The sequence below is a fragment of the Rhinolophus sinicus genome, chromosome 17, assembly GCF_057876585.1.
Source record: "Rhinolophus sinicus isolate RSI-liver-muscle chromosome 17, RSI-T2T, whole genome shotgun sequence".
Taxonomy (NCBI): Eukaryota; Metazoa; Chordata; class Mammalia; order Chiroptera; family Rhinolophidae; genus Rhinolophus; species Rhinolophus sinicus.
Genome location: NC_142517.1, coordinates 130,216,313 through 130,230,595, shown reverse-complemented (window position 1 = coordinate 130,230,595; position 14,283 = coordinate 130,216,313). Strand labels below are relative to the sequence as shown.

Genomic DNA, 14,283 nt, shown 5'->3' with positions numbered 1-14,283 from the left:
CTTAAAATAATGGAAAGGGGAGGAGTAGGCCTTCAAATATCTGAGAAAAAAATATGGTTTTCAACCTAGGTTTCTATGTCCAGACATATATAAATCAAGTATTAGAGTTGAAAAAGACATTTTTCAGACACACTAGCTCTCATGTACTTCTCATACACTTTTTAAGGAGGCTATTGTATTATGTGCTCTAGTAAATTAAGGGAATGGATAAAAATAGAGGGGGAAATTGGATCCGTGATTCAAGGAATCTGGGATCCAAAACACGGGAGAGGAGGGAATCATTGGTGTAATGGAGAAGGCAAGTCCCAAAGCTTCAGCCATGTATCAGGTCAGATAATTAGGAGGAAGGGCAGGATAATGGAAATTTCCAGGAAGAAAATGGAACTGACATATTATCTGATATAGTTAATAAATGAAGAGACCCTTGGAGGTTGGGAGATTTAGGCATGAACAAAAAACACATAAGAAAATGAGTGAAACAAAACAATTAGAAATAAAAAACAAGTTTTGTGAAGATAAAAAAAGTTGTACAAGAAAGTGTGATTATATTACACAACCACTGTACTATTTCCACATAATCATAATTTGAACTTTGACTATTGACTTAACAGAAAAAGAGAGTGAATTTATTGGGAGGATCAGGGTGAGGAATAAAATACTGAATTGTCAACTACAATAATAAGTCAGGAGATCAAGCGTCATTTTGATTCCTTAAAAGATAGCAGAATAAATATATTTTCTGGAGTTATAGAAGAAAATACCAAAAGAAACCATTAAAAAGCTGGAAGTGGTTGCCTTTAAGGAAAGGGTAGGGAAGAAAACTGATGACCTTTTTGTTATAAGTCTCTTACCATTATTTGACTTTTTAAAAATGTTAACTTTGATAAAAGTTAAAATTAAGGAAAGACCCACCATGATATAGCCATACTATAGAAAACTCTGACATGGTTTAATTTGTGTGTAGCACGCGATACCATTTACATCAAAAAGAAAACTCCACAACAATGCCATATGTTGTGAATGAAGATGTTTGTCATGTAAGTAAATGCAAAAGAATTGATATGAAAGGACTCACCAAATGAACTGCTCGCTCTGGCTGAGCTGGAAGGGGAGGAGAGGGTGGTGGACCAGATTGGGGTGATGGTTTAGAGGGTTTTAAGAGCAACAGTTTTCCTAGAATAGAACGTAAACAAAATTGGATAAAAATTAAAAGAATGAGATGGATTTGTTTGCACTGATAACAAAAATTACAAATGTTTAAATCAGGACTCCTCTAGGGTGTGGGATAGGAAACTTTTCTTTTTTAATACTATTTGAATAATTTACCTCTGTGCATTTATAACTTTTCTAAACAGGTCAGTCTCCTTGTCAACATTGTTTTACTACAGTAGTTCTCAGTAGGAAGTGATTTGCCCCCCGGGGGCATTTGGCAACATTTGGAGACATTTTTCACGTCACAACTGAGGGAGAGGTGCTATTGGCATCTAGTGGATAGAGGCCAAGAATATTGCTAAACATTCTACAATACAAAGGACAGGCCCCCACAGCAAAGTACTATCCATCCACAAATGTCAAAGGTGCTGAGGCTGAGAATCCCTGCAGTGTAGTAGATTTTGTCACGACACTGAAGGGTGTATTGTTTTTGGTTACTAATATAACATGGTTATCAAAATAAAATACCTAGAGACCAATCTTTAAAGTAAGCGTCATGAATTAAAAATTGATAAACAAAACACATATACTTTTAATTTTTTATGGTATATTTAAGCAATGTTTCTTTTGAAAAGGCCAAAAAATTCCCTTCACATTACTACATTTTTTTCGTGCAACTTTAAAATGTTTGTTGAACTTTCACTCTACATTTTTCTTATTATGGTTGAAATAACTTTGAACTCATTTTTGAGAGAGAAATACACTCTTTCACTGTTGAACTTGCTTTTCTTTCCTAGTGCTTTCTCTAGGGTTGAAATTGCAAAACCCAAGGTCATCCTTCACTTCTTTTCTTTGAATGAAATCTCGCTTTTCTCTTTGGTTGTCTCCAATAGGTTTTTATAGTTCACAAATATAAGCAGCTGCCTTGCTTGTGGGATTGTTCCTAGAGGCTCTTTATAGACTCTCCCAATCTCTTTTCATCTAAGAAAAAAATCTTTCCAAGTTTAATTACATGTGATTTCCATGCCTTTTTTCTCTTCTGTATGTTTAGAAGAACTCTGTTGTTTGCAGATGAGAATGCTATGTTCTATTTCTAGTCTATTGTCACCTCCTGCACTGTTGTCAATGGTTTATAAAATCCATTTATGTTTGGGACATGCTATTCTAATGTCTTCTCTCCTTTATCACAACTGAGTGTCATTATGTCAATTCTCTTTCTTGTGGGTCCCAAGCACATCTTAAAGTCTTTCATATTTTGCATTCTAAAAGAAATTACAAAATTCTGAGCTGTTTCTGTTCTAGAGTCTTCATTTCCATGAGAACTTACAAAGTAGCTGTCATTCCCAACATCCTTTTTGTTTGTGATGCTTACGGTTTTTCAGGTTGTTCTATATAGGAACATTTAGTCAGGCATGCGTGGTAACACACATATTTTAGTTTTTTTCCTGTGCAAACTTACAAATTGGGTTTGAGTATCCTTTCTCTTAATTTTGCTCATTGTTATTTTTCTTTTCTTTCTGGTTTTTGTTGAGATTCTTTGTTTCAACCTTTTATTTTCTTTTGTAATTAAAGTTTATTGGGTTGACAATTGTTAGTAAAGTTACGTAGGTTTCAGTTGTTCCAACCTTTTCATGATAGCAAGAAAGCAAGTGGTTTAAGAGCTCTGGAACCAGACTTTAGAGTCTGGGTGTGAATCCAGGCTCTTTCACTGGCTTGCTAAGTAAACTTGGGTAAGTAACATGACTTCTCTGGGCCTCATTATAAAAAGAAGAAAATAGTTCCTCCTTTTAGAATTGTTGTGAGGATTAAATTAGTTAATATATGTAGTGTGCATAGAACAGTGTCTGTGTAAATGCTAGTCACCGTTATGGATTTCAGAGGTAGGTGTGCCCACACTCTGCATATTCCGACTTTTCTTAAACAATCAACTAATAAATGAACTAAGCAGTTGAGGCTGACCACAGCCCATTAATCAACATAAAAACCTAATGTGAGAACTAGTTGTGTATATAACACTTCCAAATTAGGGCTGCTATTTTCCAAAGTTTAACATAAAAATATCACTGAATCACTGTTATTTTATGAAATGTTAGAAATATTTTGAGGTCTCATAGAGAATTCTAGACTAAGGATCTGAACAAAAACTATATATACTCGTATACTAAATAAAAATTCAACGGTCAATAAGCATCTGAAACTATCTCCAACATTTCTACTAATCAAAGTACACACATTCAGACAGCAATAAGATGACCAATTCCATATATTACATTACTAAAAATGAAAAGTGATGAGAATTGAAAAGGGAAAAGATGTAGAGAAATACACTCATGCACCGCTGGTGGAGAGTTAGTAATAAGTGTAAACATTACTTTTAAAGCAGTGTATGTGGGAAAAAAAAATTACTTTTAAAGCAGTGTATGTGGAAAAAAAAATAATGAAGAATTAAAAACTGCCTAGTATGCATTATGGGGCTTATATTGTAAAATTCGTGGGGGTTATTAAGCACTCTTATAATGCTCTGATGGATATTTTTTGAGGGAAAGAAATTTTGAATTCCATCAAAATGACATTTACATAGTAAATTGCTATGTAATTTATGCTTACCTTAAGATATAAAATTGTAGGGGGACCAATCCAAGATGGCAGAGCAGATACACACAGTGCTTGCCTCATCCCAAGAACACATCAAAATTACAACTAAATTATAGAGCAGTCAACCTGGAGAACCGCCTGAAGTCTAACTGAACAGACGTTTTATAACTAAGAATATAAGGAAGAACCCGAGTTGAGATTGGCAGGAGGGGTGGAGACATGAAACGGGTTGGTCCCACACTCACATGGCAGTTGAAAATCGGGAAGGATATCTTGGCCACATAGGCTCCCCGTGGAGGAGCAAGGGACCCCAGGCCCCCACACCAGGCTCCCTAGCCAGGAGTACTGGTGCCAGGAAGAGGAGCCCCACATCTGGCTGTGAAAAACAGTGAGGATTTCGAATGTCCGGATGGGACGGAAAGCTGTAGGAAACCCAGATGCCCTCTTAAACTGCCTTACACACTCACTCACAGGCACTCATCTGGGGCTCTGGCCGAGGGATGGTGACTCAGGGGGTGTCAGAGACATACGGGGGTGAACTGACATGTGTGGCCTCAGGGGGGAGGCCGGGAGGACAGTCGGCAGTTTCACTGTGTGGGGTCATCCTACCGTGCAGCCTGCAGGTGGATGCCATCTTTCCTATGTTGAGCCCACTCCCTGTGCTTACAGCCAAACCTGAATTTTACTGGCCTGGTAAACCCCAAAGCTCTGCCCTGCGGACATGCTGAGACCCCACCACACCCAACTCCCTGCTGCAGGAGGCTTTATTGGTGGCTGAAACTTACTGAAGCCAGGAATCGGCAGCAAGTAGCAGCAGGCTTCAGCATGTCCTGGCTTTTTGTGGAATACACCCAGGCCTGGTAGAGGTAGCAGCTGTCATCAGTTCACAGCGTGGCCTTTCCCACATGCCTCCAGGTCCAGCACAGACAGCAAACAACCATGGATCATCTTGTAGCTTCTACCAAGTACTCCCTGGCCAGATTCAGGCAGTGGCTGACCTGGGCCTGCACCAGAGCCCCTCCCAAGAGGCCCCAGAACCAACACTCTTGGAGTTTGGCTTCAAACCACAGCAGAGCACCACCCAATTAGCCCCAAAAGTGGCACACCCAAAAAACAGTCTCCAAGACACTGGAACCCACGGGGGTAAATCTCGCTCCATGTAGTAAGTCTCAGAGCACAGCCGCCCATAAGCTATGGATGTAACAAAACCCCACAACCAGTCAGCCTGAGGATCAATCCCACCCACTGATGTGCCAATAGCAATCAAGGCTCAAATATAATCCACAGAGGGCACATACAATCCACAAAGGAACACTCCTGGATCATCTGGAGCAGGTGACAGGGAGACTGTGCCACTGGGCCCCACAGGGCACCTACTACATAAGGCAACGTGGCAAGAGATGTAGCAGATCTACCTAATACATACATACAAACAGAGGCAGCCAAAATGAGGAAACAAAGAAATGCGTCCCAAATGAAAACTCCAGAAAAATAACTAAACAAAATGGAGGCAAGCAATCTACTGGAGACAGAGACAAAACACCGGTTATAAGCATGCCCAAAGAACTTAGTGAGAACTTCAACAAAGAGATTGCAAGCATAAAAAAGGGCACAGAAAGCATAGAAAAGACCCAGTGAGAAGTGAAAAATACAATAACTGAAATGAAGAGTGCACTAGAAGGAATCACTGACAGACTACATGAAGCAGAGGATCGAATCAACGGTTTGGAAGACAAAGTAGCAGAAAACACTGAATCGGAACAGCAAAAGGAAAAAAGAATTTTAAATAATGAGGATAGTTTAAGAGACTTGTGGGACAAGCGTACATCAAGTATACTAACATTCACATCATTGGGGTACAAGAAGGAGAAGGGAGAAAGCATGGGATTGAGAACATATTTAAAGAAATAATGACTGAAAACTTTCCTAACCTGGCAAAGGAAATAGACATACAAGGCCAGGAAATGCAGAGAGTCTTAAACAAGATGAACTTAAACAGGCCCGCACCAAGAAACATTATAATTAAAATCCCAAAATTTAAAGACAAACAGAGAATCCTAAAAGCAGCAAGAGAAAGGCACCTAGTAACTTATAACGCAGCTCCCATAAGATTATCAGCTGATTTCTCAACAGAAACATTGCAAGCCAGAAGTGATTTGAAGGAAATATTCAATGTGATGAAAAGTAGGGACCTACAACCAAGATTACTCTACGAGCAAGGCTAGCATTTAAAATTGAAGGACAGTTAAAGAGCGTCCCAGAGAAGAAAAAGCCAAAGGAGTTCATCACCACTGAACCAGTGTTACAAGGAACGTTAGAGGGAATTCTTTAAGATGGAAAAAAAAAAGATTAAATATGAATAATAAAATGGCGTAGTTACATATCTATCAGCAATTACTTTGAATGTAAATAGATTAAATGTTTTAATCAAAAACAGAGTGGCAGAATGGATAAGAAAGCAAGAACCTTTATATATGCTGCCTACACGAGACTCACTTCAGATTGAAGAACACACACAGAATGAAAGTAAAGGGATGGCAAAATATATTCCATAATAACAGAAATGGAAAAAAACAAAAAAAAGCTGTGGTAGCAATACTTATACCAGACAAAATAGATTTTAAAACAAAGGCTATAACAAGAGACAAAGAAGGACCCAGTAATCCCACTTCTGGGTATTTATCTGAAGAAACCCAAAATGTTACTTCAAAGGACATGTGCATCCACATGTTCATTGCAGCATTGTTTACAATGGACAAGATGTGGAATCAACCTGCGTGTCCATTGATGGAAGAATGGATAAAGAAGAGGTGGCACATATATGTCATGGAATATTGCTCGGCTGTTGATAGGAATGGGTTCTTGCCATCTGTGGCAGCATGAATGGACCTGGAGGGTGCTGTGCTGAGTGCAGTATGTCAGACAAAAAAAGACAGATGCAATTTGATTTCACTTATATGTTGAATCTAAGAACAAAATTAACAAACAAACAAAACAGGAAAATCTCATACATACAAAAAACATTTTGATGGGTGCCAGACAGGAGGGGGTTGAGGGAGGGTGAAAAACAGGATGGGATTAAGAAGTACAAATTGATCGTTACAAAGTAGTCATGAGGATGTAGGGTATAGCATAAGGACTACAGTCAATAATATTATAATAAATTATGTATGGTGTCAGATGGGTACCAGATTTATCAGGGTGATATATAGGAGAGGATGTGGGGGACACGGTAAAAAAGGTGAAGGAATTAAGAAGTACAAATTGGTAGTTACAAAATACTCATGGGGATGTGAAGTAAAGCATAAAGAATATAGTGAATAATATGGTAACGGCTATGTATCGTGCCAGGTGGGATCACTTTTTAAGTTATACAAATGTCTCACCACTATGCTGTACACCTGAAATTAATACAAAATAATATTGAATGTTAACAGTAAGTGAAAATTTTAAAAAGAGGGAGAAAAAGGTGAAGGGGAAAAAGAGGTTCAAATTTCCATGTATAAAACAAATAAGTCATGGAGATGTAATGGACAGCATGGGGGATACAGTCAATAATATTGTGATAACGTGGTACAGTGTCAGATGGTTGCTGGGCTTATGGTGATCACTTCTTTAGGTATATAAATGTCGACTATGGTGTACACCTGAAGCTAATATAATATGTTAGGTATATTTTTTAATTAAAAAATTAAAAATAAATAGATAAAATATATAAGAAAAAAGATATAAAATTATGTAATGCAACTATATTTTTAAATTCTTAGGAAAAAGATAAAGGACATATGATTTCTATGTTAACAGTCTTTGCTTTTTATTTGTAGGATTATAGGTGATTTTTCTTCTGCTTTTTACAAAAAAGACAGACTACTTTGTATTTCTATGTATTCTAAAAAGACTCACCCTCCCCTACTTTGTAACTGGAGGGGAGGGAGAAGAAATGTGCCCGGTAGTGGTAGAAGTTTTGAAATGCAGAGAAGGGTGAGCAGTGAAAGTGACAGCAGTCTAAGATCAGGGTGAACCAGTCTGGTCTTTCGTCTGCCACTGACAACCAAGGCAGTCTGAGCAGGACACCTAACCTTTGCCAGGACGTAGAAAATACTTTTAAAACCATAAACTGCTGCTTCAAGAAAGGAAGGTATGCCAACGAAGTTATTACGATTGAATACCAGAAATATTTTTAGTGGCAGTATCAATAAGGGTTTTATTTTTATTATTTTTTGTAATAATTAAAATGAACAAAGCTAAAAAGAAAAGATTCCCACTCTCTCTGGCAAATGATGAATGAACTGTCAGAGGTTCTGTAATAAAGACTGCCTGCTTGTTCAAATCTCCAGACAACAGATGTCTGCATTTAGGGCAAAGATTTTTTATCCAACAGTCTCCTAAATACTAGGTGTTCACCCATCTCGGAGAAGCCAAGAGAGCTCATTGCAGTGTCTGGATTACGATGGGATATTTTAACTACTACTTGCATCTATCACTGTTCCAGACATTAAAAAGGGCCAAATCACCAGCAACAACTTCTAATGAAGGAACCTAGCAACAACAACGAATTCTAATAAGAAAACGTTTCTTCTTTTGAGAGTTTGAAGTACTTTTTATAAATCAAGTTGGTTTTCAACCATGTTTTTCAGCATAATGATTATTTTTTTAGAGGGTATAAAGGAAGGTTGAGAGGTTGCACACCATGATGAGATCAGGAAGCTAGCGGAATGAGACTTGAATCAGCTTTCATGCCTCCTTTCAGCCTAGGGTTCTATCTGTAACTTCCATATGGAGCATGGATTTCTACCCTCGCCATTTGTAAAGGATGCTTCAGGGAAGCTTATGAAAGAGATCATGTTCCTTTGGGGTTGTACACTGTGGCTGTGGCCAAAGGATTCTTTCCAGCTCCCCATCCAGATGGAATTTGTGGCAGCTTAGCAGCCTAGAAGCTGACGTGATAAAGTATAAAATATTGAATTCCTATGTGTCTATGTGATTTCAGCTTTGATCTTCATTTTTGATTATGCAATTAGTCACGTCCATGTCTGTCTGAGCCTGATGCTCTGGGGGCAAATGCTTTCCCATTATTTTAGTCCTAAAGACTATCCAATTTAAAAGGAATCCACAGTGTGAAACTTTAGCTTAGAAAAATGAACAGTCAGTCTGCCAACAAAGTAGCCCATTGCATAACTGAGTTTCTATTTTATGATATTTCAGGAGTTTGACCAAGACGATGACTGCAGTCATTCCATATTGATTTGTGAAGAAGGAGATCCACGTGGTGATGGACAAGATTGGCAGCCCGGGGACGAAGGTATCTCGGCTTCTGTCCCTGAAGTGTTTACAAAGATAACGGTTATTTGGATTTCCCCCCTCATTTCAGAGGTGCTCTGTGCAGAACTTTGAAAAAACAGAAAAGCACAAAGGAAATGAGAAAACACTCATAATCCTATCCTTTGGTCCATATCTGAATCAGTGAGTCCTGTCAACTTGCCCTGACAAAATGGGCATGTCTGTACTGTCTCTTGCCGTTATTCCACCCTACTCTGGCTCAGCCAGCCCTTTTCTGCCATTTTCCTTTTTGTCTGATAATATCCTCCCCCCCCCCCCCCCATTTCTTTCCTCTCAGAATCTTCCATCAGCAACAGGGATCTGTTCCCTTTCAGAACCAAGCATTTGTCCATCGGTGTTGTCCTGGAGCTCCTGCCTTGAGAGGAAACGGGGCACTGAATGAACAAGGCACTAAAGCGTCTATTCTATGAGGCATAAGTCTGGAGTTTTTCAAAACAACACCCATTCCAAACATATTACCCTGTCATACCCGTTCTGTCCTTGCATTTAACAGACCACAAGGAATTTGCGGATTCTCACTTCAGAAAAATAGTCACCACAGAGATCACATTTGTCTACCCCTATTCGCCTATAAACTTCTCAAATCAAATGTTTATTGAAACTGCTGCAATTTCTCTCTGGCAATTTTCTGACTTCCATTTCTAACACTCCAGGGAAGCCGCCCTCTTACATGTCTTTTTTTTCTCTCATCCCTGTGAAGCCCCCGAGCACTGCAGAGCTAGTCGAGCTACTGTCTCCGACCCCTTATGTGATGCTGCCCTCTCCTGGGAAGCCCCCTGCCTTTCTCAGTCTCTCTCGGAATCTTTCCCCAGGCTGAGGGGGGGGGGGGGGGGATAATTTAGTAACATTTGAAATTATTAACACCACGAAACCTGAAAGACCTAAGTAAAATAAACAAATCCCGGTCCCCTTCCAAGCAGTCCTTGGGGTCTGCCTTTGACATTCAAGGACTTCAAAGCCAAGTTCTCAGATACCCAGTTGTGTCCCAAGCACCTTCCAAGAGGTTAAACCATTCATTTACTCCACTCAATTTGGAGATGACTTGCCATTTGAGGTGCTAGTCATTCTTTTTAAATCCATTTGTAACCTTTTAGGTTTTCATATAGAAGCCATAACACACAGCCTCTCCATTAAGCTCTTGCAGTTTTAAGCTTTAATAACTCGGGTTACAAATGTGTAAGAAACAATTGTGTTTCTAAATTTTCTTCTCATAGTATCAAAAGTCTTCAATTGAGCTAGTTACTCTTTTCAGTCACACAGTAGTTAATGTTACAAGTGCTTGCACACTTCATGAAGATCTTAGGCGTATACTATGTGATTATTTATTCTGTTATACATCTACACATTTAATCATTTGGTTTATGTCTGTTTGTCCATTGTATTATTCTGTTAAGAAGGGACCATCACTAACTAATATATATATTAGTTAATGTAATAACATCTCAAACTGGTTGCTACTGACCCCCAAATCATGCTGCTTCTGCCACAACCAGGGATGCTCCCACATCAACTTTAAAATCTCCTCCCTCTGCTGATACATCAGCAAAAAGGATGCCTACACCCGATCTTTTTTCATGTAACTCGTGAATGCGCCTCTCAAGTTAGCTTTCTGAACTCTAGTGGCACAAGAGGCTGGAAATGTAGTTTTTGATAATTCTGTGCTGAGATTTATGATTTAGGAAATTATCAAACGTGGAGAAGTTTTCAAAATACGTATTTTGAAACTTGATCCTTATCAATTTAAAAATAACAAGGCAGGAAACACAGGACCATAAGGCTTTCCTGGAAAAAATAAGTTTTCTTTATTGAACGAATTAGGCTGGGTCAATTTTAAGTTTTCATTTTAATAATAGCTTTAACATTACAAATTAGCAAACATTTTCAGACTTTATGAATTTCATTTTCACCTCTTCTGTGAAGAAATTATGTTTTGCCTATGTTTAAGTGTTGCTTTTTAGTTTCTTTTAACTATAACATTTTCTGGTAGGGTCAATCTATACCTTCTTATGTGGAAAGATGCATTTAGACCGAAGCAAGTGTTTTATTTTTACATGTAACAATGCAACATCTTTCCTGGCTCACTGCGTAGGTTATGACTACTCACAGTATTCAAGAGACAAGACAGAAACACATTTGTATGTTCCCAGCTTATTTCAGAGGTAGCACACTTTATATATATATATATATTCCCCCACTTAAGGCCAACAATTAGGATAAGCCAGTTAGCTTTTAACAAGTTCTAAAAAAGCTGGTATTGCTTATACTTGCTTATTCTATCTTTGGTTTGAAAAAGAATTAACAATGAACAGACTTTTGAACACATTAAATTTGCTTTAAAATATTCTGGTTTTACTAGCATTCGATAATTGTAAAAGTGCAGTCATCCCTAAGAATATGTTCAGTGGTGGCGGATGGCTCAGCTGATTAGAGCACAAGCTCCAAACAACAGGGCTGCGGGTTTGATTCCCACATGGGCCAGGGAGCTGCGCCCTCCAGAACTAGATTGAAGGACAATGACTTGGAACTGATGGGCCCTGGAGAGAAACACATTGTTCCCCAATATTCCCCAATAAAATTAAAAAAAAAAGACCATGTTCACATGAATATACTGCATAATTTTCTAATTTTCACAGCAAAGGAGTAACTGCATCTTGCCTTTGCACTAGAAGATCTTTTTCACTGACAGTTTAATTATTAGGAATGTATGTTGTGTGTTTTTCTCACTCTAATATGTCGGCTAGGTTTTAGCACTCAAGGATGATTACAAAAACGTTATGAAAGGCATCCATCTTCCTTTGAAGTGTAAGAGTGGCCCTGAGCACATCAAGTAACCTCATGGGTATCTGTTTCTTCGTCCCTAAAATGAAGGGCTTTGGTCAGATGACCTCTAAAGTTCTTTCAGCTCTGTACAGTAATTCTGAGCCTCTCATTTTGTGCTACATAAACAGTGTGGTGAGAGGATCTTTGAGAAGATTAAAAAAAAATCAATCATTCCAAAGAAACTTCATTTTTATTGGCACATTTTTTTGCTATCATATAATATTAGAAAACATGCAATCAAGTTATCTTACTTAAGAAACATCACGAAAGCTAGATCCTTTTTCATGGTACCACAAAACATAATATTGGATGAGGGATATCGGAAATACTATTATCATTTGCCTGATTGTAAACAAAACTTTTCCTTTTAGGATATTTACTTTTCTTAAAGCACAAGTCTCATAAATAACACAGGCATACAACTTGAACAATAAAAATGTTTTCACTGTGGTGGTTCCTATATATTTGACAAAATATCCAAAGTCCTTTAAAAATAATAAAAACCTTAATTGAGACAATGCTGATACTGACCGCTATTAAGTAACTTTCCTGAGGTCACCCAGGAAGTGGTGGGAGAGGGATGTGTAGACTGAATAAATGACCCTGACAAATTCATGGATAAGAGAGACTACTGGGACAAGCACTGTGCCCTCCTGGAAGGACACTCCTCTGTGTTCCCACATAACCATCGCACACTTCTATACTATCACAACGCCAATCTCACTATACTCTTGCTATAGCTCTGCGAGGGCCACAGCTGCACCTTGTTTATTTCTGTATCTTCAGTACAAAGCATTGGGCTTGGCATAGACACTTAATAAAAGTTTGTTGAATGGAAAAAGTGAATAAATGAACAAACCTTAAAGCACAGGCAATTTTGGCAGCATTCACAGTCATTTTTTAGGTATTTTTGTTTAACGTGGCATATCGTAAGCAAGCATCAATTCCAAAAGTTGGAACGTTCTGTCTTAAGGGTTATACTGGGAATCATTCCATGGAATCAGACAGGAGATGGACAAACTTATAAATATGAGTGTCGTGTGGGGCGTCCGGCGGGGTTTCAGCTCCCGCTCCCCACATAAGAACGCAGGATATAGTGAGGCCAAAAAGGAACACCCACAGAGCCATAAGTAGGGGAGTCATACCACTATATTCTCTCTGGCGGCATCTGCCTCTCTGCAATCCGCTCTTGTTAGCTCAGCCACCATCTTCTTGCTAGCCCCCATTTTCTTGCTAGCGTAGCCACAGCAGTTATGTTAGTGGCCAATGGCTCACTGGTTACAGCTGACAGCCATCCAATCACAGTTGATGGCCATTTACTACCTGAGCCAGCACCTTTCTATGTGAGGCCGAGAGCCTGGAAACTGCTTTCTGGGGCTCTGTTCCCACAATGAGCAAGCTCCCATGGGAATACATAAATGATCTCACTTAATTCTCGTGGTTGTCCTGTGAAGTAGGTGTCATGCGTTACACTTTACAGAAGGTGGTGTGGGGACAGAACCCCAAAAAGCAGTTTCCAGGCTCTCGGCCTCACATGGACAGGTGCTGGCTCAGGTAGTAAATGGCCAACTGTGATTGCATGGCCGTAAGCTGTGGCTAGTTGGCCATCAGCTGTAACCAGTGAGCCATTGGCCACTGATATAACTGCTGTGGCTACGCTAGAAGGAGAGAGAGAGAAGAATGGGGGCTAGCAAGAAGATGGCGGCTGGGCTGGCAAGTGTGGATGGCGGTTTGCGGACATTGTGGATCCAGCCTCCAGTGAGAGTATAGTGCCGCCAGAGAGAATATAGTGGTATGACTCCCCTACCTATGGCTCCGTGGGTGTTCCTTTTTGGCCTCACCATGTCCTGCGTTCTTGTATGGGGAGCGGGAGCAGAGACCCTGCAGGCCTCCCTGCACGACAAATGGCGCAGCGAGCAGGGTCTCCCACATGACAGTGGCCTTGTTTTTCCCGTCAGAGAAATAACACTGCTCACCATAAAACTTTATTTTACATCTGGAAAGTTTTGACATACAATATTTTGCTGTTTAAGCAAGCATTTATTTGAGGCCTATCATATGCTAGACAGGAAAGATACAAAGATGGCTAAACCTTAGTTCCTGGATAATTCCATTCTGTAATCATTAAGAATAGATTAGCCAAATAACCAAAAATAAAATACTTCTCTCGGTCACTACTGGAATTCATTTTTTTTCTTCCTACTATTGTCATGCATTTCTGTAGGTGTCGAGATTGTTGTTACTTTTCCAAAAGATGTCCGTCACCCCCAAGAAACGAGCCAAGAAGATTTGAAAGAAAACAAGTAAGGAAGTGTTAGATTGGAATTTAAGTATGAAGTGATACTTGTGTGGCAACCTACATTTTTAGTAAATCAA

General features: G+C 39.1%; 1 protein-coding gene across 2 annotated transcripts in view; it reads left to right on the top strand.

The window, feature by feature from the left end:
• MAP3K19 (mitogen-activated protein kinase kinase kinase 19) overlaps window positions 1-14,283 on the top strand; it is a 67,851-nt gene that overhangs the window by 30,757 nt on the left and 22,811 nt on the right. For both annotated transcript variants that reach the window (XM_019731164.3, XM_074335542.2), the window contains 2 exons: window positions 8,953-9,049; window positions 14,132-14,210. In XM_019731164.3, coding sequence (XP_019586723.3) covers window positions 8,953-9,049; window positions 14,132-14,210 — 176 coding nt within the window. The remainder of the gene's footprint in view (window positions 1-8,952; window positions 9,050-14,131; window positions 14,211-14,283) is intronic.